This window comes from Phaseolus vulgaris, chromosome 2, assembly GCF_000499845.2.
Source record: "Phaseolus vulgaris cultivar G19833 chromosome 2, P. vulgaris v2.0, whole genome shotgun sequence".
Taxonomy (NCBI): domain Eukaryota; kingdom Viridiplantae; phylum Streptophyta; class Magnoliopsida; order Fabales; family Fabaceae; genus Phaseolus; species Phaseolus vulgaris.
In genome coordinates, this window is record NC_023758.2 from 48,620,533 (window position 1) to 48,646,396 (window position 25,864).

General features: G+C 30.1%; 5 protein-coding genes across 8 annotated transcripts; 2 read left to right on the plus strand and 3 right to left on the minus strand.

The window, feature by feature from the left end:
* Positions 1 to 4,626: 4,626 nt before the first annotated feature.
* LOC137812950 (nudix hydrolase 17, mitochondrial-like) lies at positions 4,627 to 6,220 on the minus strand. The gene is made up of 5 exons (XM_068615208.1): positions 5,984 to 6,220; positions 5,639 to 5,744; positions 5,442 to 5,525; positions 5,128 to 5,256; positions 4,627 to 5,000 (listed from the first exon to the last, which is right to left on the minus strand). The coding sequence occupies exons 1-5, from the start codon at positions 6,055 to 6,057 to the stop codon at positions 4,887 to 4,889; spliced, it is 507 nt and encodes a 168-aa protein (XP_068471309.1). The 5' UTR covers positions 6,058 to 6,220; the 3' UTR covers positions 4,627 to 4,886.
* Positions 6,221 to 12,632: 6,412 nt separating this feature from the next.
* Positions 12,633 to 13,239, plus strand: LOC137812952 (uncharacterized). The gene has a single exon (XM_068615212.1). The coding sequence runs from the start codon at positions 12,754 to 12,756 to the stop codon at positions 12,988 to 12,990; it is 237 nt and encodes a 78-aa protein (XP_068471313.1). The 5' UTR covers positions 12,633 to 12,753; the 3' UTR covers positions 12,991 to 13,239.
* Positions 13,240 to 13,800: 561 nt separating this feature from the next.
* Positions 13,801 to 16,902, minus strand: LOC137812951 (uncharacterized). Of its 3 annotated transcripts, XM_068615210.1 has the most exons (6): positions 16,855 to 16,902; positions 16,418 to 16,772; positions 16,007 to 16,173; positions 15,107 to 15,406; positions 14,721 to 14,984; positions 13,801 to 14,445 (listed from the first exon to the last, which is right to left on the minus strand). In XM_068615210.1, the coding sequence occupies exons 2-6, from the start codon at positions 16,704 to 16,706 to the stop codon at positions 14,068 to 14,070; spliced, it is 1,398 nt and encodes a 465-aa protein (XP_068471311.1). In that variant the 5' UTR covers positions 16,707 to 16,772; positions 16,855 to 16,902; the 3' UTR covers positions 13,801 to 14,067. The 3 variants fall into 3 exon arrangements, with proteins under 3 accessions (XP_068471311.1, XP_068471310.1, XP_068471312.1); XM_068615209.1 differs by lacking the exon at positions 16,855 to 16,902 and having other exon boundaries at positions 16,418 to 16,848; XM_068615211.1 differs by lacking the exon at positions 16,855 to 16,902 and having other exon boundaries at positions 16,007 to 16,183; positions 16,418 to 16,847.
* Positions 16,903 to 18,826: 1,924 nt separating this feature from the next.
* Positions 18,827 to 19,748, minus strand: LOC137812953 (probable calcium-binding protein CML25). The gene has a single exon (XM_068615213.1). The coding sequence runs from the start codon at positions 19,515 to 19,517 to the stop codon at positions 18,951 to 18,953; it is 567 nt and encodes a 188-aa protein (XP_068471314.1). The 5' UTR covers positions 19,518 to 19,748; the 3' UTR covers positions 18,827 to 18,950.
* A 967-nt stretch (positions 19,749 to 20,715) lies between these two features.
* On the plus strand, positions 20,716 to 25,089 carry LOC137812954 (uncharacterized). Of its 2 annotated transcripts, XM_068615214.1 has the most exons (10): positions 20,716 to 20,855; positions 21,350 to 21,402; positions 21,821 to 21,898; positions 22,783 to 22,807; positions 22,901 to 22,933; positions 23,034 to 23,155; positions 23,273 to 23,403; positions 23,916 to 24,139; positions 24,420 to 24,676; positions 24,795 to 25,089. In XM_068615214.1, the coding sequence occupies exons 2-10, from the start codon at positions 21,400 to 21,402 to the stop codon at positions 24,882 to 24,884; spliced, it is 963 nt and encodes a 320-aa protein (XP_068471315.1). In that variant the 5' UTR covers positions 20,716 to 20,855; positions 21,350 to 21,399; the 3' UTR covers positions 24,885 to 25,089. The 2 variants fall into 2 exon arrangements, with proteins under 2 accessions (XP_068471315.1, XP_068471316.1); XM_068615215.1 differs by lacking the exons at positions 22,783 to 22,807; positions 22,901 to 22,933 and having other exon boundaries at positions 20,740 to 20,855; positions 21,821 to 21,925; positions 23,004 to 23,155.
* Positions 25,090 to 25,864: the final 775 nt, after the last annotated feature.

Here is a 25,864-nt window from a genome sequence, read left to right on the forward strand (position 1 = left end):
TAATAACTCAAAGAGTTGTATACAACCTGATGTGATAGGTTTAGAAATAAATATATATAGTAAAGGGTAAATTTATAATTAAATGATATAAAAAAGTATTAAAATAATAGTATTGAGAGTTATAATGTGGTTGTATAAAAAAATGTGGTTGTCCATATATCATTGTTCTAAATTTATTACAAAATGATAATATATTTTTTATAACATTTTTTTTAATTGACTCATGTTTTCTAATATTTATATTTTTCTTCGTATAAGTGTCATGCTTACTTGTATTTTGGACGGTTATCTATCATTTCTTAATTTTTTAGTGGTATATGAAATCATATTTTTAATATTTATAAATATTGTTATATTCTCAAATAATTAAAGAATATTATTGCAATGTACAAAGAATATAAATGATGTACTTTTTAATTAGCATGTAATGAATTTGTAAAATGATGAATAAGAAGATATAATGATATTTTGATTTTTCTCTCTCGGTTTCCTTCTTTTTCCCTGGTCCTTTCTAGGAAAGTGTTGACTAATAAACTATTAAAATTCCAAGAAAATTATGCAAAAACATTCGTATAAATTATTGAAATCATAAATTATTGTTAAACAAAGTAATTAAATTATATTTAAGTAATCATTGCAAAATCACTTATAAATATGATGCTTACAATTTATTCTTAAAAAACTGGCATTAAAGTGTTTGAAGGTATGAATATTTGACTCTGGAAATGAATAAAAATTCGTAATGTTTTAAAATGTTATAAAAATAATTTAAATATACAGATTAAAGAGGGTAGATTGAAATTAATCAATAACTAAGAGATCAAATTCATAGAATATAAAAAGAAAAAAAGTAAGTATAAATGATTAATTTTTTTATAAGTTATTAAACTTTGAAATCAGGGTGTAATTTTATCTCTTAATTATCTCGAATTGAATAATTTTTTAAAAATTATTAAAATGGATAAGTTTTGTCATCTTGATAACTTTTGTTATTTATCTTAACACGACTTACATATTTCAGTTTTCAATAAATTTTTAAGAGGTGAAATTTTATCATATTGTTAAAAAGTATATGAAATGTATGTTTTTAATATTATTTTTGTATAGTAGGACAAATTGAATAGTGATGGATTCCAATATTATATTTATGATATCTATATTTAGTTAACTCTAAATAACTTTTTAACTTTTAATTATTATTCTTTAGGTTTTATGATATAATTATAATTATTTTATAATTATTTAAGTTATGTAAATGAGTTACTGTTTATCTCCCTTAATAACTGAACCATGTATGAATTTTTGGACATATAATGCATTTTTTATTTTTTTAAACAATTTAATATATTTAGATATAAATTTAATTTAATTTATATAATCTGGACCAACCTGTTTTTTTTATAAATTAATTTAGTTTATCTTATAATTTTCTTAAAATTAAATCAATAACAAATGATTAATTCAAAATTTATTCTCTCTTAAATTTAACCATGCCGAAATTAGTCACAGTAAATAAATATTAGGCAAATTCTTCATGCACCATATCAATTTTAACCTCCACCATATCAATTTTATAAATTTCCAAAATTACCCTCCTGCACCATATCAATTTTAACCTCCACCACCATATCAATTTTTTAAATTTCCAAAATTACCCTTATTTCAAATTAAAAAATCTAAAATAATAATTATAATTCAGAAATAAAATAATACATGTGGAAAAAAAATTCTGAACACAACTAAACTGGATAAAAAAATTCAGAATTCAAAAATATGTTCCAAAAAAAATTGAAATCCAAAATATTTCAGATAAAAATTTCAAAAATATTTTTTCTCATTTTTGTGTAAGGTTATTTTCGTCATTTAGGAGGGATATTTTTGTCATCTTCTAGAGCTGATTGGGTGCATGCTGAAATTCATATGGTGATGGTGAGGGAGAAATTGCCTAAATATTAACATAGATTTATCTTTGTGTGTGTACAATAAGAAAATAGACTAATGGTATTAAAAATTAGTTTGCAAAGGTGAGCCAAATTAAAGTGAAGAATATTGGTTATTGAATAATCACTTAAAAAAATTTACGGTGGCAATTAGTTACGTAATAAAAGGTACTTAAATTGGCGTATTTTTCTAAGCAATTAAAATTTTCAGGATATTAACATTTACGATATTACATTCTTAAGAGTCTTTAAATTCAAAATAAAATAAAATAAAAGACTAATTACTTTTATTTTAGACTAATTAACTTATAGGTATGAATGAGTAATTGATTAGACATTGTTCTCACAATTTCCAAAAAGTAATTGATTAGAAATAAAGAAGTTAAAACTTTGAAAACGAGAAAAACATACATAAAGAGAGGAAGAAAGTAATATTTGATTAAAAGTCTGGTTTTCTGATGAAAGTGCACAAGAAGTTTCAGCCTTTGGTTTTATTAGAAGAATAAAAAGCTTTTGGACCAAACAAAATAATTGATTTATGCAAAAAAATAAAAATAAAAATAAAAAATTTGCTAGAAAATAAAAAAAATTACTTGAAAACAAGGAAGGTTATGCTTGAGAAAGCTAAGATATAAGAAATAGTTAATTGCTTATGGTGGAAAACTCAAATAATTACTACATAAAAAAAAGCTTTGCTAGATCCAAATTTATAACATAGTCCAAATGTATTTTAAATTTAAGAGAATCTTAGTTGATTGATCTTTTAATTTTAAATGATGTACATAAACATGGTCATTGTCCTTTAAATTCATGTAAAAAACGTGCTTTCAATTGCATGCTCTCTACTTTTCTCATATATTTTATTTTTAATCACTCAAATCTCTTATTTGACTAAGAAAAGTAAATTAGCTTACGACAGTGTATAATATTTGTTTAATATTGCATTACTTATAAATGCATAAATTTTTTATTATTTCACACAAAAATAGATTAATTATAAAAACCGAAAGGTGCTGAGTTATTGAAAATTTGTCCTTAATCAATTCAATTCAAAGGCAGCAATGGCCATGTGGGAAATGCATAAAACTTGTCAACTAACGTGCACATAATTAATAAATTTCAGCTAACATGCACATAATTAATAAAATTTTACACGTACAAAAATAATCAATCGTTTTATATTAATTCCTTATATTAATATATGTTTGGGCACACGTCTAATGCCACGTATGTACAAGAAATAATTTACATAAAATTTGTTCAATACCTTATATTAAAATAGTTATTTAAAGAAAACTATATATTATAAATAGTTGCTTTCGTTTTGATACATAAAAAAAATACAATAAGATATAAAACTAAACATGTTTGTGTTTTTGCAAATCAATATTCTCTCCCATGATATTTTTTTTTTTACATTTTATTATTATGAAAGTATACATCTTTTATATAAGAACACAATACTCGTAAATTATATTATGGGAGAATTATAGATGTTCTAATAAGAAAAATATTTTTTTTTATTAAGTTTAACTTAAAAAGTTGAAGAAATTATTTTCAGCATCTTGGAAATGTATACACGGATTATTCATTATTTTTTTTATAGAAAAATATTTTTCTTTTTTTCTATATATAAAAAAGGAATTTGCGATAAAGATAAATGAATGCAAGTGAAAAAAAAAAACATAGAGAGTAAATGATAAAATTAATATTCATGTGAGACTAGAAATTCAAGTAAATTAAAGTTGAAAAAATTAAAGTATATAATTAAGTAAAACAGTCAAGAATGTAATTGTGATAAATTACATTTTTATTATAAAAGTTTTTTTGTTAGACATCATTATGAAACTTCACACATTTCAGTTAGGCTCACACATCAGGTAACGACAATCATTTGTCATCATGAAAAAAAAATTATTATTATTAAAAAAGAAAAAAATACATATGTTAACAAAAACAATACATAGTAAGCTAATAATCATGACTTCTCAAGTCAGCTAATAATTATTACTTCTCAAACTATTTATTTTTCTAATTCACAACTATAATTATCTATTTATTTTCCAAATACAATAAATTTTCATTTATCTATTTATTTCCAAATTCAATAACAATTTTCTTCATTTTTTAATTAATTAAATAATCAAGTTATTGTATTACATTACCGTCAAACATGATCTATACACGATTATCCAATTTTTTGTTCCTTAAAACGAACACTCTTAAAAAATTATATATCAAAATAATTTTTAACATTACATAACTTACTACCCAATCTAAACAATAAAATTAAAAAAATAAAATAAAATTATGACGTGACAGAAGTCGTGCCAAGTTGGCACGACTTTAGTATGACAGGGTAGAAGTCGTGCCAAGTTGACACGACTTCAGTATGACATGACAGAGTCGTGTTTAATTGGGACGATTTGTGCATATGAAATTTTGTCGAATTGGCACGACTTGCCTAAATTTATAATTTTTTTTAAACGGATCCCATTTTGGTAAAAAACAAAAAAATAACCCCATAATGGTAAAAAAATCTTTAGATGGAAGTCTATTATACCAGTGAAATGATTCATTATAAATAAATATTAAATTAGTTAACTTATCAGCACACGTGATTTATGTAAGAGAAAATTTTGGAATATACATATGATAAAACATAAGACAAAGATAAGGAGAAGGATTGAGATGAAATTATTTAACTTCTTTAACTCTTGGAATTACAATGCTAAGTTCTTTAAATGTGTAACATTGAAGTTGTACAAAAATCATCTTACTCTACAATTTATTCCTTATATTTTTTATAATAAAAAATAAATTAAATTGAAAGAACATTTCAAAGTGTTCTAACCCTACAACAAAAGATTATTTCCTCTCTATAACTCTCAATTTTATGAAGATACAAAATATTGACATTGTGACCTAAACCCTAAATTGAACTGTTTAAAAGCTTAAATCTTTTTCCTGTGCTGAAGACACCATTCTTTGAACCAATATATCTAATGCCTCCTTCATCCACCAATGCTGACAAACTTCTCTAGCTTCACCAACACTCATCTGCAAAAGGTAACCACAAAATAATTAGCAAAATTTGCAAATTATATATATATATATATATATATATATATATATATTTAAAATTAATTATTAGCACGTGTAACATGTGACTAGAGCATAAGCATACCCATATTCTTCTCCGTAAATTTTGCTCTGGCCACGTGTCAAGTTGTTCCTTCACAAACATGGGAAACATGTGTCCTTCATAGTATACGCCATATCTTTTGCTGATGAAATTCCATTGCCCCAATTCATGCTGCAAGCCAATAAAAAAAATTAATATTAGAGTTTTATTAACCAAATTTCGGACACTCCTCTTAAATAGTGTGTTTGTCCGACACATCAAACATGACACACGTCGAACATTGTGTGTCGAACATCTAGCCTCGTAAAATAAATTTCTGACAATTTTATCACGATTTTAATATATACTATACATACCTCAATACTTCCCAATACTCCTGCTTCTTCAAGGGATTCCCTACAAGCTGCTTCTTCTACAGATTCATCAAGTTCCCAACCTCCCTGTGATTATCAGATAAATGCGATGTTAATTAATGAATGTTAAACTAAATTAAACCACCATTAATGAATACCCAATTGAGCATATTCCAATGAAATGATGGATGAATGAATACCTTAGGGAACATCAATCCTTGGCCTTTCTGAGAACTAACCACTAGAACTTCCAATTCCTCACTCATGTTACCATCTACGTCTTCTTTGTATCTGTAAGGTATGCACCTGCAAAAATAAGCATTATAAAAACCCAGTCAAGTACTGAAACAACGATCTATTAAGATCCTTTTCAATGCCAACACAAAAATGGGAAGATCCAAGAAAAAAGTGTCCACAAGGGACCTACCAAAATAGCAACTTCTATAGAAAACAAAGTGACCCACGTGAAAAAAACAAAAGGAAACGTTTTGGCAGACACTACAGACACAGTACTAGAAACAAATAAAGCCACCAAACAAACTCACCCAACAACTTGGCGGCCACCCATGTTATTGTATCTCTGCAATTCCCTTCCTGAGCGAGATACCAAGCATGCCATGTTTAAGATTTAAAGTTTAGGGTTTAAACTGAGTTTTTGAAGAATAAGTGAAAGAATGAAGAAGAGAGGAAGAGTGGGATGAAAATAATGGAGTTGCGTTGGTAGGTATTATAGGTGTGTGTGATTTGATGGAGACGAGAGAGAATAAAAGGTGGATATGAAGAGTGAGAAGAAGAAGAAGAAGGTATATATAGAATAAAGGGTTGAGAATTGTTGGTGTTGTAATCTTAAGCAAGCCCATCAAACGCGTAATTGTCTCCTTCCTCGACCCTCATGTATACATCTTCAAGTAATGGGAATACGCTATTATAATATACTCATAATAATATAATAATATGGAAAAGTTGTTGATGAAATTGTTTAGGATTTTACTTTAAATTTAATTCAATCTTATAAAATTGATTCTTAAAATATAAAATGAAGTTTCATTTATATATTATAAAATATTAATATCAAATCTCGAACATATTTTGATTTGTAAAATTTGTGCATATGACTATGTATTTATGTATGATCCAATAAGTGATAGTATGATAAACCTAATAAACTCTTCAATGATAGTGTACCGGTCGGATCTGTACGACACTTGGAGGTCCGGTACCCGGTCAAGACCGACCGAGTCAGCCAAAACCATTACACCCAAATAGAGGATTAACTAGACTAATCAATGATCAAACACTAGGCAATGTGTTTTTAATTATGATCCAAATCCTTAATAAAAGGCTCATGATAATGATATAAATAGACACAAATTCCAAAAATCAGGTACGTCATCATTCAATATTAATAGCACTGAATGCCAAATATCAAAATCTGAGTTGATCGTCGGAGTGTTTTTTGCAGATATTATCTGAGTCCAGAGTTAAAAAGACGAGAAATAGATAAGGCAGAAGAGTATAAGAAGTTTATTCGAAATGAGAGACTGAAGAGTAGACCGATTGAATAAGAAGGAAGGAAATCATTCTCTTCAAACAATTAAAAATAAAAAACATAAATTGAGTATTGTGTGTAGTTTTCCACCAAGTGTTTATTTACATTTTCCAATTAAGTCAGCATTAATAAGTATATCTATATGATGATGATTTTAGCTAGCAAAAAAGAATATTACTACTACTTTGGTAGGATTAAGTTTTCTTTAATTGTTTTTTATAGTAAACACAGTCTTCACATAAGCGTCGACACGGAGGATGGCGATTCTCAACTTGACTTTGGAAAAACACGTTTCTCCTATATTTCTATGCCCACTCTCCTCTCATAATTCCACACACCAATTCGATAACGATAGTGGAGTTCTCACTCTTTTCTTTATTATATATAATCTATATTAAATTATTATTTTCTTTCATTGCCACAAAACAATTTTTTTATTTATTTTTTATGTAATGCTTATCTATGAGGTTTCTCTAAATATCTGCACATAGCTAAAATATTAATCTCAGAAACTTTAGTTTGAATATTATATAATATATTTATAATACAGTTGACTTATTGAATTGGTAGTTATGAGTGTATTAATTAGGTGTGAAAGCTGTCACAGATGTTAAGTGTGTTAACAACCGAAAAACTAAAGTATAAGACTTTTACTAATAATTGTGAAAATAGACAAACACGTGTAAACAGGCTTTATAAAATATAAATTAAGTTATCTTAATCTATATATTAAACTTAATTAGTTGTTACTAACTTTCTCTAGATTTAGAAGTATCCTTATAATTTTATTAGTAAAAGTAGTTATTAAAATATTTTCTAGTGTCTAAATTAGTCAATGTGTGTGTGTTCATTACAAATTTCAAAAGGAATCAAACATTGGTAAATGTTTTATGCTATGTATTCGAGAAAACTTGTATTAAACATCACCAATATTATCAAAATAAATATTTACCTTAAGTTTTAAATAAATTAATAGTCGTACTTTTATAATTTTTAAATAGATGTTCATCTTTTCATATTTTTATTAAATATCACTCACCCTTTTATTTTTTCAGTAAAAAGGTCTTAATTTATATTTTTTTTCATTTTTATTTAAATTTTATGGATATAACATTTTAAAGTAAAACAAGTATTATTTTATTAAATATAAGGGAAGTGAGTATCATTTATAGAATTAAATAAAGAATGTGAATATATATTTAAAAAATTAAAGATATATGAATGTTATCCTTCTAAAAAAAATAGAGACGTGAATTCTTTTTAAACTAAACCCTAAACATAAAAAAGTAAATGTAATTTATCTTAAGAACAAATATAGGAGTTTGTCATAAAGAGTAAAACATAAAATTGAAATTAAAAAAATGAAAAAGCTTCACAAGCCTAAGTAATATTCATGGTCCACATAAATTCGATCGGATTAAAAAGATGAGTAAAATTCTCCCCCCAACTTTATATTAATTGTCAAAAAATTTATTTAAACTTTTTTAAAATTTTAAATAGAATATAATCTCATATTTTTAAATAATTTTGGTTGCCCTTTCATGTCTCAGCTTATTTTCAGCCGTAACACTTTCATTCTTTTTCAAGTGTAACATTTGAGAGAGTAATTCCATAATTTGAATGTGTATGAGATGGTTGACGAGAAGATTCATTGTATTTAACGTTATTCAGTGCATTTTTTTTTAGTTTTATATTCCATTTTTGTACATCACTGATTTTTTATTTTATTTTTAGGTTTTGTTGTTTCCAAAAAAAATACAAAAAAGCAAATGAAAATACAATCACCATAAAATTTATCTCAACCACCAAAGTTCACCACTAGTCCCACCCTACCAACAATTACTACAAAAAAAATCAATCACTACTTAAAAATGAAAAATAACATTATACTCTTCACTGTATTCAGAAAAATATTACTGAAATTAAAAGTGTAGGGAGAAGATACGTGGGTGCAGATATAATTTACCAAAAGATGATGTGCAAATTTTCTCCACAAAAGGAAGAAATAAAAATTAAAAAAAATCTCCACAAAAGAGAAAAAATGTAACGATGTGAGCCCGGTCCATCTAAAATAAATTAGGCCCAAAAACCGATCCATAATTAAAGCAACAATTCCTTTTCACTAATATAAATTCTATTCGTATATTTTTTGTATTTTATATTGCAATTTTGATTTTCTCAATATATTGAAAACAAGTTTTTAGTGTGTATCTCAACATATACAAAACATAAACAAGTTTTTAGTGTGTAAACATGATCTTCCAAAAAACAAAATAATATTATAAAAAAATTAGATGAAATTGGACTCTCAGAATAAAGAAGCTTTTTTTTAAAAAAAAATATTCCAGCATGAAACATCGTTGGATTTTTTTTACCTTTTAATTTACGGTTTTAATTTTTTTTCTTTATGTTTCTTTTTCTTCCTGATATATTTTGAGATGCGTAATTTATAGTTTTCTATAATTACTCTTTTTATACTTTAAATATTTATAAAACATTTTATTACTTTTTTTTACATAAGATAAGTTTTGTTTCATTTGTTCTTTTCTATATTATATTATTTATAAATAATGATTTTATCAATTCCATATTATACTTTAAGAAGTTATAATAATAGTTTTTTTTCTATTAGTTGTTTAATAGTGTTATATTTAAATATTTATTTAAACTAATACACAAATTAATACGTCAAAATAATACATATACTTAAGTATACATTGATTTTATTTAGTTTTAGTATTTATTAATCCGTTAAAAAGTCATATAAGATTGATAGTAAAATATACATTAAAAAGATAAGATCAAATTAGAACTACAAATAATAATGGAATAAAAATATTATTTTTTAATCAATAAACAATTAATAAATATAAAAAAACATAAAAGGGTGTTTTAACCTTTATATATAAAGATACTGAACAACTTTTTTTTTTTATATATATCTTAACATAAAAACAAACATGTCAAAACAAAACAAAATATCCACTACCCTCTCAAAAGCCATGCGAAATAAAAGAATTAAACTACACAATCTACACAATCTAAAACAAGAAAACCAAAATTAAAATAAATCAATAAATCATTAAGTGTTTCACTAATATTAATATGTGACCATTTTTTTGCTTGTTTCCTTTTCCCTTTCTCATCAACTATTACGATTGTCCACTCTTTTAATTAATTCAATTCCCATAATAGTTTTATTAGTTACTTTTTGGATATTAAAAACAAAGGTGCACTAAAGAAACTATTTACCTACAGTTATGTGCTTTGTTCAGTTATTTTGTTTTGTCAAAGTTGATTAAATAGATTAAGCAGGTCAACTGCTTTTATATCTAACCCTTTTCTTTGTTTTTCAAAGTTTTTCAAAGTTTACACGTTTATGAATCATTGACCACAATTTTGTGGATGCGTTCACAACTCACAAAATAACTTCCAAATCACAAAGCCCTACTAATGTTGCAAACTGGTCAAAGTTGTTTACAGTGCGATATCTTGGAAAAATTGTTTAACTAATCTCCATTTAGAAAAAAAAAAAAAGTTATTTGATATTTTAGATAGTTGAAATCAATTTGATTAGTGTATCTTTTGTGATTTTGGATAGTAATAACTGATTTGGTTTAATTAAAGAATTGAACTTTTTGATCTTTTAGTTAAATAAATTGGATGAATATTGTTAAACTTGTGATCTCAACCTCAAATCATATTATTTATTTATGAGAGATAATTAATATAAGAACTTAATTAAGGATCAATCCACTAAATAAATTAGAATGACATGTTAAAGACGAGATTGAGTTTGAATAAGGTTTCAATAGAAAGAGTAGCATAAAATAGTATAAATAAACAATACACAAACACGTAAATGGGAAGTTGAATAACATTTATAACTCTCTAATACATTTTATTTACTTAGACGTCAGAAGTGTCTTTACAAGTATTTTTTTCTTTTCCAATTAAGTGAAAATTGAAATGAGGAGATCGAAATAACTATATTATAAACACAATAGACATATCCGGATTAGTGTTATAGTTGGTTGGAACTTATACGAACATGTATTTTTTTATATTAAAAGTAATATTTTAATGTGAGTTCACAAAAAAAACAATGACATCTTCAATTTGAAAGATTTTTTAATAACAATAATTGCTCACAATTTGTTGCTTGCCCGAATGAATATAAAATAGGAGAAAGTGTTTGAAAGATTTGAGGCAAAGTGGGATGTGGAAAACAGTAACAAGTGGCAAATGGGAACAAAACTAGAAAACATAATGAGGAAAGTGGGTGTAAATAGACCATAAACTGAAATTGATTGAATGGAGGTGGTGAGTTTCCATTGGTTTGGGTGGCTTCCCATGTTGTCGTTTTAGGTTATGTTATGGAGGGTGGTAGAACTTTGATTTTCAAGCATTTTTATGTCGTGGAAACCATTTCTCTCTTCTAATACTAAACATTTGTCAAATTTTGTGACTTTTCATTGTCACTTAAATATTATATGGATCCGTGCCTATCATTTCCTTTTCCACACACCACCACCTTCCTCCACGTGTTTCATCAAATTCCAATCTCAATCTTCACTCTTCAATCATTCATATCTTATTCTACTAATAATATATCTTGTCAAAACAAAATATTATATTTTATACACCTTAAAACGCACATTTAATAATATTAATGAGATCAATTAAATAAGATTTTCTTTTTAATTACTTGCCAATTATGTTATTCTGGATTTGTTATGTCTTGTATAAAATATTTATCAATTTTAAATTTATGCAAATTCATATGCTTTTATCTTTTATTTTCAATAAATAACTTAACAAATTGAAATGTCAGCTTTTATTATGTTTATACCATGGCTCAAACATCCTCTTAAATGGTGTGTTGGGGTCTGATATACATATCAGATACTAACATTTGTAAGATAAGTATTGGTGGATTGTCTAATTTAAAAAAATATTTGTTGAATTTTTGATAATTTTAACACGATTATTACAAAATTAAAAAAAAATACATTAACTTTTTAAAAACTCAAATTTATTATACAAATTTTTATTATGATTATAAGAATAAGAAAAAAATCATTTTGAACCCGTCACAAGTTCTAAAAAAAATCTAAAAATTACTAGTAAACATAAATCTTTATTATTAATTTATATAATTTATAATTATATAATATATAAATTTGTATATCTACATTTTAGAAATAATATGGACGTTTAGGGTTTGTGTGGTATCATTGTCCTTGTAGCATTACCATAAAATGAGATTTTTTGAAAAAAATTGTTGTATTGGACAAATGGCCTTGAATAAGTATGCAGAGTTGAAAAGAAAGTTATTACTCACGGTTATCTGTTTATTCAGTTTCTTGACACTAGAAAAGAAAGCAACATATCAAATGAGTCAGATTTGTAATTAAAGTATAACATATGGTGGATGGAAATAATAATAATAATAAATAATAATAATAATGGTGTAATAATAAATTAAGAATATATTTTTGGGGGCGTGGATTCAAATGTCTGCTCCAAATCCATCCAAATGGAGAAGGTGGAGTGGAACCCTAATAAAAACTTCCCTTTTTATAATAAATAAAAAAAAGAAAGATTTTTTCCCTTTCTCTAAAAATCTGATTTTTCGTTCCTTCTTCCGGGTATATATACGGATGTATCCTTCAAAACGTTTCCTTAAGGGCATAATCACATTTCACACATATTTGCTTCCAAAGGGTTCTGTTTGAGATTCTGATTCTGCAGAAGAAGAAGAAGATGGAGAGCACCGCCATCTGCACCGCCGCCACCTCCGCCACCTTCTTCAACGAGGAACGAGAGGGTTACATGGGTTCTGCAGTTCATAGCCAAGTCATCAAAATCAAGCAAGAAACTGAGAAAATAAAGCACCCTTCACTGCAGCTGCATATCAGGCGTGCCCTTCTCAGAGATGTCAACCGTCTTCGCTCTCGCTCGCCACTGGGACTTGCAGAGAGTGCTATCCTTGGATGCTAGATCATCACAACATCATGCACATGATACACTTACAGACACACATGTACATACATATAATATAGCACTATAGGCATAGACAGACAAACTTCCCTTCTTGGAAGTTTGAACTTTCTTATAAAATCCTTTTCTTCTTCCTTTTTAGCCTGTTTCTTTTATGTTTTTCCGTTTCTTTTCTTCCTAGGTTTTATGTTTTTGTGTCTTTCTTCTACGTGTTCTTGGTGGTAAATATTGGGACATGGTTTCTCTATAGTCTTTTCCTCTCTTTTTAACTCATAATTGTTCCATGTGCTTCTTCTTTTGCAAAGACTTGCTCAATTGTTTTGTCGAGAAAGGAGAGAGGATTCGTTGTCCCCTGTTATGATTTTTTTTTTGCTTTTCTTCAGTTGTAGTGAAAAATGAACATGGATTCTTTCCAAACGCTCCTTAATTTCAAAGACTAAATCTTTCACGGAACGGCACTGTATAACTGGCCGTTATTTTTTCAACGTCTTATTCGAATTGTTTGTCTGGTTTTCTGGTTTTGATTATTCATGCGAGAGACTGAAAGAGAGAGCGATGGCCGGTGGGGTGTAGGCCTCTATTTGTTTCTGACTTTCTGTCAAGTTTACATAAATTACAAATCTGAACACGGAATATTCTGTTTTGTGTAAAAAAAAATCAGAGAATGAAGAAACTAAAAATAATCACTGATTATTATAAAACTAGGAGAATAAGTTATTAAATTTTCATGATAGCCACTGATAAAATATTAGTTTTGGAGAAAGACTATGTGTTGTTAAATTGGGTGCAATGTAAAGAAACATTAAAACATAAAGAAGACCAATTGAATTTATAAAAAAAATAGTACTGTTTATATTTCAGCAGAAGATTGTCAAACGGCTCAAGTAATTAGCTCAATCAAAATTACACTCTCCAGTAACATGGCAATAAATCAAAAAGAGAACAAATGGGAAAAGGGATATTCATAACAGCAAGCAAATAACTAATCGTTCACAATCATTGAATGAGTGAATCCATTGTGAGTTTAGCATTCACTTTAGAGCACGTTGGAAAGTTTTAAGTGAACTAAGCATACACTTAGCCTTCAGCGGTTGCTGTTTCCTTTGATGATAGAAGCTTTACCCTCCTTGAGAGATTTTTCATTACGTCTATAATCACGCATTTCTTTTGGATTCTGTACTGAATGGCTAACTCGGTTGAACCTGAAGCACCCTGTTTCAACAGTGATTCATCATCCATTATTTTGGTCGGAAAGTGTTCCAGTGCAATGACGCACAGAGCAATTAGGGTGCGAAATACAGCTATGTCGTTTGCAACACCAAGAGGAGCTTCAACATCTAAAGACTGGAGTGTACTGAGGTCATACTTCTGCACAGTTTCCATATTACTTGAAAGGACTATTCGCAATGCAGCCACCAAGCGGCCCTCTACTGTTTCTTGACCACCTAAGCTCACCTGTTACAATAAAACAAAATAAAATTAACTTGTGCCATCGGTGGGATGAGTAATACCACAGGGTTCATCAGTTCTTGGGTTTAGATCATTCAGTTATCTTGCAATTGTTTCTTATTCCGGGTGATCCTATGCTTTGGCTAGTTTATCACTCACTTATCAAATGTGGAGAAACCTTAAGTCAAAATATGGATGTGATGTTGATACATCAACGGCAATATACATTAAGCTTCTACAGGATAGAAGGGCACTAATGTAACATGTAATAGTAGTTTAACCTTCAGATCTGGAGTTTCTCCAAATAGATTCAACTGAGATAAAATCAGTTGCTGCCACGGAGCAGGTGCTGAGAAATTTGGTGAAGAAACTCCAGCTGCTGTGCTTGCAGCATCCAAAAGAGCACCATCATATTTGAGCTCAATACAGTCATAAGGGTTTGAGTGCATCACAAATCCATAATCTAGAAGGAAAAAATCATTGTTTAAACAGCCATAGCAAAGTAACAGAGGATCATCTTCTTTGATTGCTGTCTCAGCCACAACCTGAGACAGAAAGAATACCAACAGGAAAGATGATTCACGTTTATTTTGTTTCTTAAAAGCCGAAAAAGAACAATTTGGTGGGGGATTGGGGTAATATGTATAGGAAAAATGAGAAAGTATGCCTTCACTTGCATCTTCATGCTACTGGTATCTTCTTGCTGAACAATTCTAGCATTTGGATTGAAACTATGATTGCACATATCAATCAGAGGGAGCATCATGGGTAAGTGAACGCGGTCCCCATTCTGATCCTTTTCACCATACAACCTGAATGCTCTAGACGAGACTGCTGACATTGCCCATCCAAGAGAAGATGCATCTACTTCTTGACCACCAAAAGGATGGCTATCTGGCTTAACACTTACTAAGGCACGCTTGACTTCTTGCTCAAAATCAAGAAGAAACCGACATCTTTTGTTTACCTGCATCAAGAAATTGACTTCACTCAACTGCCATAATACAGACCTGTGAAAGGCACTCAGTATATTCTATAAACAACTAGACAGACGATTTCAGCTTCTGGAATTGGTCACAAATGCGTCTTTAAGTATTAGCTAAAGGACTGAAATCAAAGTGCATATTTCTCATGTTCCCAAAAGCAAAACGAAAGTGGATTGGCACAGCAGTAAAACATATTGGCTAAGTGCATCAAAACTTGAAAAATAAGAGACACCGAAATACATTTAAATAGGGTAACCCTTTTTAACATTAGAATTGGAGATGAAGTAGGCATATATAGTACATTCATTTCCCCAATCAAAATCAATTCTGACCCAGCTAGGATAGATTTGTACATAAGCACTAATATTAGAGATAAAAAAATGAAAACGAATTGAGCTTTATGAATAAGCTTATGCACTAAATTTTTCTAAAAAATCCTTTCTTTAATTTCTCCAAAATTTGAAAAAAAGTTATAGCTGAAAAGAAACTCAATGCATTTTAAGTTTGTATTTTGTTGAAGAAATACCTGATGAAGAAGAGGAGCATAGTGCTTTTAAGTTTGTATTTTGTTGAAGAAATACCTGATGAAGAAGAGGAGCATAGTGCAAGTTCTTTATGTCCTCCCCAGGAAAGAAAATAGGCACGGTGTATGTTTCAGGGAGATTACTTATGTAGGGCCACCAGAAGGACCCAACTTTTGCCCTCTCTTGCAGAAGCTTCAAACCCAGTTTCATTGCCCATAGTTCCTCTGCCAAATGCTACCCAGTGTCCAATTCATTTACATCAAAAAAATTCAGTGTAACCTTATTAAAAAATGAATTTTTAAGTTTAACTCAAAATCAGCTTATGAAATGAGATTTCTACCACTTATATACTATAAAATTATCTAATCTCTAATGTGGGATCTCCAACAAATCTACTTCCAGAAAAAAAAAAAAAAAAACAACATTGGCCACTCACTACACTAGACTCAATAGAAAAAAAATGAATACCAGGGATTTGACGCGCCAAGTGATGCAGCAGAGGGTCGTGTTCAAGAGTGGTGAAGCGCAGGGGAAGGTGGTGGGGAAGGACAATTAGGTCAGTGCCACGTGGAATTTGTTCCTTGGCCACTATGCCGAGTCCGTTGGATGAACCGAGTTGTGCTATCTCCAGCGCGCGGTGCACGAACCCACCCTCTCTGGTTACCCACTTTACGAGGTCCGGTGGGTAGGGCACTAACCGTGACGCCGCTGCAGATGCGGCGCATGATAGCGGACGCAAGTGGGTCAGCGAACACATCACCGTCAGTAACCCAATCCTCTTCGTCTTCCCTGCCGCAACGCCGCCACAGGCTTAAACTCTCAACTATAAAAAAAAAATATTTAACGAAATTTCTAATAGTATGTGTTTATTTGGTTTGCAATAAAGAGATCAAATGAAATTAAACCTTTTGAGAGATACTCCTCTTATACGAATTGCATCTATTTTCAGTTTCAGTATATAGATTAGAGGATGAAATATGTGATAAATAAATATAAAAAAATGGGGTTATGAAATCTTTGATAAAAATTATGCTAAATAGTCTCTTTTCTATATTTTTTTAAATTTATTCTTATAGTTTTTATGATGTTAATTTAGTTTCCATTATGAGTTTATTCTAATCTAAATGTGATAAAATGTATATTTAAATATTTATTATTGGTGTTGAGAAGTCGACAATTTTTCGATAAGGTTTTCCATCTCTCGACATGACTTACAAAATTAACAAAGAATCCTAAAATGTAATTAATCATTAACACATCAGATTATTTGAAAAGCATGATTAAGGTATAATTGAGTTTTTTTTAGACCCTACACATGAATCTATAACATCAAAAGTTCAATAAATAAGTATAAACAAGAAAGACACCTAAGAGACAAATGTATGATCAATTGATCTTAACACTTTCGGATCGTACTCATATTTACTTGAAGGGTGAAGTATTTTTAGAGATATCTCTCAACACTAATAAGAGATAAAGAACAAAATGAGTGAAGAACTTAAGTAACAAAAGCTGATGAAGGAAAATAAATACTTGTAAAAAATTTCAACTTTTTAATAACAAATTCATATATATATATATATAAATTAAATTATTTTCTGTTATATGTATATAGAATAAAGGATGAGATATATGATAAATAAATAAAAAAGTGATACTATATGATAAATAATGATAAAAAAATTTGTTAAATAGTTTTTTCTTATGTTTATATATTTTTTTTCAATCTAGTTTTTATAAATTTTAATTTAGTTTTAATTTTGTTTATGAGTGAGTGTGGTTACTTCTTATTAAATATTTGTTAACGGTTTCGAGAAAATGTGAACATGTAGCATTTGGATCCCACTTTTGGCAATTCTTAAAGAATTTCAACAATTGGGAAGATATTTTGTGGGCTTGCAATTCAAAAAACTACGCAACTGAAAGAGTTTTCAAAAGAGTAAGGTAAACTTATCCATGTTAATGGGATAATGAAACCGTTGGAGTTTGGATTTAGGGATAAGTATTGGATTTGTTATGTGATCACTTTGAGATGTTCAGACATACTAAATACAACTATTACATACTTGTTGATTATTCCCCATATTAACAAATATATCAATATATCATTTGAATAATTATTTTACTATATAATTGAACTATAAAATTAATTTAATGAAAGGGAAGATATTAACTTACTTTAAATATAAAATTGAAACCAAATTTTACATTCAAAAAATTAAAATAAGTATAAAAATTCTATTTAGTCTAAAAAATAGTTATAAATAATATAAATGTTTGTTTAATATGTATTTCTTGTAATGTGTTGTCTGTGAGGATGTGATGGTTCTTTTATTGGCCTATGTCCCTTAATTTTTTGTTTGACATATATGGGATTAAGTTTGAGTTGATATTCATATGTCAACGCCTACTTTCGGCCAATTCAATTAGGATTATGCTTAATCAATGTCACTTGAAAAGTTTATTCAATTAATAATAATAAGAAAATTCCAAAAATGAAACTCAGACCAACTACGTTGGAAAAATAATAGTTAAAATAGTTTCATCCCACGCTAACTGAAAAAATTATTAACTTATATTTTCAAATTAATAATGTTATTTAATTTTAAAATAATCTTACATATATACACGACAATAAAATTAAAATATTATATCCGAATTAAAAAACAAACCAGCTTAAATTAACAAACAATTTAATTTAATGTATTTTAATTCCTCAAAATTATGAAATTTCAATAATTGATTGTAAACTTTTTTAAGCGAAAGAATATGCAGACACATTATGTGTCAGATATATATTTATATCGTATTAGTATCATATCATAAAAATTAATTTTCTCATGATATGACAAATAAAAAAAGAATGAAGAAATTGGATGGAGGAAGATAAAAACCTAATTCTAAATAGAAACAGAAATAGAAATACCTGTGTTTGAATTGAAGGAATTTACATACAATATTTAATTGATAGGGTTTTTTGTACAGAGGAGGGTTGAAGAAGTTAAGAAGTTTCTGGAAGTGGTTTAACCCTATCGGTGGTGTCATGGCGCGACCCCATCATCATCATCACCCTGAACTCTTCGAAGTCGATGGTGCCGTCGCCGTCCCTGTCTACGCCGCCGATCATCCTCCGGCACTCTGCCAGGGAGCACTCCTCCCCCAGGCTCCGCATCACCGTGTTCAGCTCCTCCGCGGTGATCAACCCGTTCCCGTCCATGTCGAACACGGAGAACGCGTCCTTCAAGTTCTCCAGCACCTCGTCGGAGTCCACGCCCTTGGTGTTCAGCTCGATGAACTCCTGCAGGCTGATGCACCCGTCGCCGTCACCGTCCACCTCCCGGATCATGTTGTCCACCTCCTGCTCCGTCGCCTCCTGCCCCAGGCTCCTCATTATCGACCCCAGCTCCGACGCCGATATCTTCCCGTCCCCGTTCACGTCGAACTTCTTGAACACCTGCTCCAGCTCGCCCGCCATCCGCACGCGCGACCGCACCGACAGTGACGTCGATCGCGACGCCCCGCCGGTGGTTGTTCCCTCCTCCCGGTTGAATAGGGATTTCAAACCCATGCTTGATCAACGGAATGTGAATAGACGTTTCTTTGTTCCTTATAATTGATTTTTTGTTAGGCTGCGGAAGAATGAATATGAATGGCAAGATTAGGCTTTGTTTGGCAAATGTGTTAAGTTTGCTGTTTTTGGAGAGGAATCTTAGTTAAAGTTAGCTACTCCCACCGTCCGATTCGGGTTCGCACGTTATAAATTAGTTATTTGCACAAAATACAATTCCAAATCCAGAACTTGGCACCAGCTATCAAACTTTAGTGTAATAAAGCTGCAGAATACACTACAACACAACGCATCTTATTAATATCCATTTTAAATACTATTTTTCTTTTCTTAATAATTGAAACTCATAACCATAATTTTCACATCAAATCACTTTTTTAATATTTATTTATTTTATAATTATATGTCATGAACATATTTAAAAAACTAAATAACAACTTTTTATAAAAATTAATTTTTATTTTCATTACTATGGATGATTGGTATTATATTATCATCTTAGAAGATGAAGAGGATGAAAAATAAAATAAATTCTCATTTTACATCTTCTGTGAGGATGAACGAAAGACATGAAAGACATAGGTGTAGAAAGAATTTCCCCAAACATTTGTGTTAATTCAAATTTGCGACATGAAGTGGACTCTTTCTTCCTACACCTCCGTACCTTCTTTTGCCACCCCTTACAAAATGTGGAAATACTATTTTATTCTTTTTTTCACCCTTAATTTGAAATAATAAGCCTATGGATTATGTAATCTGGATATATTTCGGATTACATAATTTGGAAGTCAATTTCATATTTAGAAAAAACTTATGGATTATGTAATCCAGAAGCTAATAACACATCTAAAAAAAAAGGCTTCTGGATTACATAATCCGGAAGCTAATCTTATGTATAGAAAAGACTTCCGAATTATGTAATCCGGAAACTAATTACAAAAGACTTCCAAATTATATAATCTGGAAGCTAATTTTGGATCTAGAGAAAGACTTCCGATTTATGTAATCCGGAATATTGAAAAGGGTATATTTGGAATACGAAAAATTTATGGGGGTGGCACAAGAAGGTATGGAGGTGCAGGAAGAAGCAGCCCATCAAGTGATGAAGACTTTAATAATTTGGGCCGAATTGAGGCCCAGCCCAAATATTTGACGAGGTAGCGTGAGCGTTACGAACCGAAGCCACAACCCATTCGGTTGGATTACCCTTTCCCCTCATACAATCTATTCTATACCACCTGCTACCTACTGCACCAGTTCCAACTCTATCAAAATAGTTTATATTCCAATAGCCTATCTTGCTCTTTCTCTGTTCTCTCTATTCAGATCAAGCATCAGGTTTCTCTCTTCCCTTTCGTTTCTTCTTTTCCAAGCTCCTAAACTCTAATCATCGTTCAATTATCGATCCTACCAAATCATTCCATTGCTTCAATTTTTTCTCACAATTCATTTCTATTCGATTCAAATGTCTCTAGTTTTCACTTTGATTCACTCTTTTCAAACAATCCAAGGATGATAGCATGATTGTTATGGTTCTCTGAGTCTGACTTAGGGTTTCTCCAATTGCGTCTACTTCTCTTGTAACCTTGATTCCGCTGATCGAGTTTCACTATTTTTGTGGATAATGCTTGTTCAGTTTAGGATTCCGTTTTAATTAATTATTTAATTAATTGATACCTATTATATGTTATTTTCGCTTTGTAAAAGTTACCTATATATTGCAATTGATTTTGTCTGCATTTCGCAATTTATACACTGGCTCGATTGCCATTTTTTATGGTCGGCTGCTTACCTCTTGTTAATATAAGGCATGTGTTTGTTTACTCTTACAGGGAGCTTTGTGGGTTGATTATCGGTGTAGCTGCAATCAGCACAATAGAAAATGGTTTGCTTCCCAAATTGGTTTCGTTTTTTTTACTTTCTGTTTCATGATGTTGTTTTGATCTTTTCCTGTTCGAATCTCTTGAAAACATATTACAATTTGAGAAGAAGATGATGTTTTTGTTAGGTTTAAGTAATTTATTCCTATACCTACCACCCGTACCTAAAATCTCAATCTCTACGACAAGCAATTTTTTTTGTTTTGTTTTTGTTCATATGGTTAGTTTTCTAGCAGTATAAAACAAGTATAAAATGGAGGCATGGGACCTAAAAACACGTAAAGAAGATGCTCGTATGTATAGGAACTGAAATGTATAGAAGTTAGGTATAAGGACTAAAACAAAAAGCTGGTGCAGACATAGGGATCAAATGATATCTGCCGAATTTTGTTGTCTTATTTACTTTATGTACATGTGTCACAGTTTTTTGACGGATATGGATATCACGGGACATCATTTGAGCAGATATATCGATGCTACCCAGCTTCTTTTATTGAAAAGGTTCACATTCTTTTCAGGCATTCATTAGTAATACTGCATATTATAGAATGAGTAAAAGTTCATGGACTTTTACTTTCCATTTTGAACTTATAATCCACTATTAAATAATATTGCTTTCAGCAAACTAATATTAGCCATGACTTATATAGTTTTTTATTGTTATGATTTTTTACATATTGTTTCTAGTATATGGCTATATATCTGTATATGTGCTATATATGGTATTTTATGTGGAGTTTCCTATGGTGTGAGCTCCACTGTGCATGGTTGTCTCTGCGTAAGTGTAAGGTGTGGAAAACAGACTAGAGGGTGGTGTGCACAAAGGCTCTCTTATCTTATTAGTGAAGACAAGAGGCCTGAGAGATAAGGAACAGATGAACAAATTAAAATTATGATGAGAGAGAAGGAACAGTTGAACAAATTAAAATTATGATGAGAGAGAAGGAACAGATGAACAAATTAAAATTATGATGAGAGAGAAGGAACAGATGAACAAATTAAAATTACGATGTGTTTTGTCTTGTTAAGGGAAAGTACGTTTGCATTAAATGTAGAAAATTGGAATTTTGATTAGACTGTCAAGTTTATTAATGTAGATTGAAACCCATTTTGGTTTAAAGATCAAAATTATTATACCTCCTTTATATCCTTGAACATAAGAATCTGTTGTATAAAGCAAATATTTGGATGCTGGTTGGAAATATAGAATGTGGAAGCATGGAATGTCAAACCTTGAGATGGAAATTTAAGATATTCAATTAAAGTGACTTTAATATATATTGTTTATTGTATGAGTTATGACATTCTTAAATTGAAACCAATTTTGTAAGTTTAAATTATCTGATTTTTTTGTCTTTCTATTTTTTTCCCTCTTAATACCGCAGCCCCAAATTGAAAGTGGTGACAAAAGTAAGTTTTCATGTCCATACTAGTTCTTTTGTTTTCTAAAATATCCTTTCCGCACCTATCTAATGTCAAAATTCAATTCTTGCCATGCCTCAGTTATAATGCCTCCATCGGCCCTTGATCGTCTCGGTTAGTTGTCACTGTTGAACTGTTTTTTATTTTGCTTACATCTAATCAAGATGAACATATATACTAAGAGTGAAATTCTAATGCCAACTTTTGTCTGCAGCATCTCTGCATATTGATTACCCAATGTTGTTTGAACTGCGTAACGATGCCGTAGAACGGGTTTCTCATTGTGGTGTTCTTGAGTTCATTGCAGAGGAAGGCATGATATACATGCCATACTGGGTAGGCATTCCAAAGTAATTGTTTGTGAATATTGTTGTAAGCTTGTTTCACCAAATATGGTTCTGCTTTGATGGAGAACATGCCAAAGTAATTGCTTTTATCCGGTTACATACACAGATGATGGAGAACATGCTTTTACAAGAGGGGGACATTGTTAAAGTGAAAAATGTGACACTTCCAAAGGGGACGTATGTTAAGTTACAGCCCCACACAAAGGACTTCTTGGATATTTCCAATCCTAAAGCTATGTGAGTTGATGTTTGTTAGGTTAGATTGTAAAGCTATGGTATTTCCCTGCTGATGAGTTTTTCTTTTGAAAAGGCAATAGCTCCAATTTCTTTCTTCTTTGCAAATTGATATTTGTATCTTCTCATACCATCTTTCCAGGACATTCCCACTGCTTGATGTTATATCAATTACACACACTACAACTACAATGGTTTATGGTATTTGATGCATTGTGGTTTTTGGGATTTTTTGTATTTTGTATGTGTTCTTTAATGTGGTAATGTGGTTACAATCTTAGAAGTTGGTCATGTAAGTATTCCACATAACTATATCTAATATGTTTTAGAGCTAAGGTCAGCATGTGAATTTCTTGTCCACATGTGATATGGGGATGTAGAGTTTTATTGTCGTTGCCATGTGGTTTGTGTTGTTTTAATTCTATCTTCTAGTCCTCTGTTAGTTCAGTTTTGTATTTATTTTTGTACAGTGACTTAAGGTAGATCTTCATTTATATATTGTACCTTTTATGCAGCTTAGAAACAACACTGAGGAATTTTTCCTGCTTGACTACTGGAGATAGCATTATGGTGGCTTACAACAACAAGAAATACTACATAGATATTATAGAAACCAAGCCTGACAATGCCATAAGCATAATTGAGACAGACTGTGAGGTGGACTTTGCTCCTCCCTTGGATTACAAGGAACCTGAAAAGCCGATTGCACCCTTTCCTACTGGAAAGGCACCAGTGACTGGTATGCACTTGTTTGATGGATGTTTGCCATAATGTCTCTTTGGATGGAAGTTCTTTTACTGTGTGATGGTGTGACATGTTTCTGTATTGGAAGCTCAGTTAATAAATTAAAGTATCTAAAGCTCCTAGTGTGGAGAATAATGTCCTTTACAATTATTAATTATGCTTAATTGGTTTGCTATATTACTGGAACGTCAGTGCTGAACATTAAAGTAAGAAGTTTTTCTTAAAAGAAAACTGAGGGTGTAGCTGCTGACAAGTGTACACGTTCCTCCTTGCAGCTGAGGATACCCCTGCTGAAACTGAGCCCAAGTTCAACCCATTTTCTGGAACTGGGAGACGCTTGGATGGAAAACCTTTGAATTATCAGCCTCCTGCAGTTTCTTCTTCCTCAGGGTCCAAGGACAAGAAAACTGATATCCCAAATGTCAATTCGCAGTCTTCTACAAGTTCTAGCTCACAAAGTAATGCTCGTCAATCTCAGGGCAAGCTTGTATTTGGGTCAAATGCAAACCGTACTAAAGAGACGACAGGAAAGGTAATTTGCTGTTTGACTACATTTTGGTAATGTTTCAATTCATTTCCGGATTCCACATCTACCCTCCTTTGCATGGCAATTGATGGACTGCTAACTTTCACATCTTCCGTCTGTGCAGGCAAAAGAGCCAAAACAAGAGCCACCTAAAGAGACCGAAGAGTCGAAATTTCAAGCTTTTACAGGGAAGAAGTATTCTTTACGGGGTTAATTTCATTTCAGTCAATTAAATGTTTTTTTTTATCTTTAAGGTAAGTTACTTTGTTGATCTATGCATGGATCCATGTCTATTGCAAAAAACTTGTATTTTTTTGTATTATAAGCAGTAGATAGACCAGTAGACCCCAAAGAAAATACTTAGATTGTCGTGATTACTTGTGAATGAAGTTATTGCCATCTCTAGGGAGATTTGTTCATGATCTGGCAATCTAAATTCTGGTTTGCTCGTATTAGATTTTATCAAGGTAATTCCTCCGATCCTTTAATCTTTTCAATGGTAATTGAATCTTAACTTGCGGTCATTTCTCGCACCTGTAGTGACCAATTCCATGTTTCTGGTAGCGATTAGCGTCTTTCTTTGAATATGAAATCTAAAGCTATGGAGTTTCTTTCTTAGAATCGAAAATAAACTCTATCAAATGAAAACAATTGATGTTTTTTAGCTACTCTAAACCGTATAATTTTAGATATAAAATACATATTTCATTTGTAAATTTATCTGATCCTATGTTCAGAGCTTTCTTGATCTTGTGTTTCCTTTTATTTAGTGAAGTAAAGAAACTAATTATTCACTTATCTGATTGCTGTAATAAATAAGAGTGTTTAAAATATCTGTACTTCAATTTATAAACTCGATTTTCTTTTCAAATTATACTCAAGAAATTACATATGCTTTTAATATATTGATAATAATTAATATATTTTACACTTATAAATGAGTTCAATGGTTAATAAATTAATAAGGTGAAAAAGTGTTATTCTAAATTTTCGTATATATAATTTTAGAATTAAATATATTTTGTCTCTATATTATATCACAAAATTAATTTTCGTTTTTTATTTAAACTCTATCAATTAAATACTTGTAATATGTATATAAATCAATTAAGTGGAATTGATAGATTCTATTTTATCAATCCATTCTTATTAAGTGTAATAAATATTTTATATACAGAAATACATATTTCAATT

What these genes read in the sequence shown, in the direction of transcription:
- LOC137812950 (XM_068615208.1), bottom strand. Translation starts at nt 6,057, where the DNA reads ATGGCATGCTTGGTATCTCGCTCAGGAAGGGAATTGCAGAGATACAAT. An exon ending in AAGGATTGATGTTCCCTAAG is followed by an intron (nt 5,526 to 5,638) that starts GTATTCATTCAT and finishes TGATAATCACAG; the next exon opens with GGAGGTTGGGAACTTGATGA. An exon ending in ATTTACGGAGAAGAATATGG is followed by an intron (nt 5,001 to 5,127) that starts GTATGCTTATGC and finishes TACCTTTTGCAG; the next exon opens with ATGAGTGTTGGTGAAGCTAG.
- LOC137812953 (XM_068615213.1), bottom strand. Translation starts at nt 19,517, where the DNA reads ATGGGTTTGAAATCCCTATTCAACCGGGAGGAGGGAACAACCACCGGC.
- LOC137812954 (XM_068615214.1), top strand. An exon ending in TGATATACATGCCATACTGG is followed by an intron (nt 23,156 to 23,272) that starts GTAGGCATTCCA and finishes TTACATACACAG; the next exon opens with ATGATGGAGAACATGCTTTT. An exon ending in ATTTCCAATCCTAAAGCTAT is followed by an intron (nt 23,404 to 23,915) that starts GTGAGTTGATGT and finishes CCTTTTATGCAG; the next exon opens with CTTAGAAACAACACTGAGGA.
- LOC137812951 (XM_068615210.1), bottom strand. Translation starts at nt 16,706, where the DNA reads ATGTGTTCGCTGACCCACTTGCGTCCGCTATCATGCGCCGCATCTGCA. An exon ending in GCATGAAGATGCAAGTGAAG is followed by an intron (nt 14,985 to 15,106) that starts GCATACTTTCTC and finishes TTTCTGTCTCAG; the next exon opens with GTTGTGGCTGAGACAGCAAT. An exon ending in GAGAAACTCCAGATCTGAAG is followed by an intron (nt 14,446 to 14,720) that starts GTTAAACTACTA and finishes TTATTGTAACAG; the next exon opens with GTGAGCTTAGGTGGTCAAGA.
- LOC137812952 (XM_068615212.1), top strand. Translation starts at nt 12,754, where the DNA reads ATGGAGAGCACCGCCATCTGCACCGCCGCCACCTCCGCCACCTTCTTC.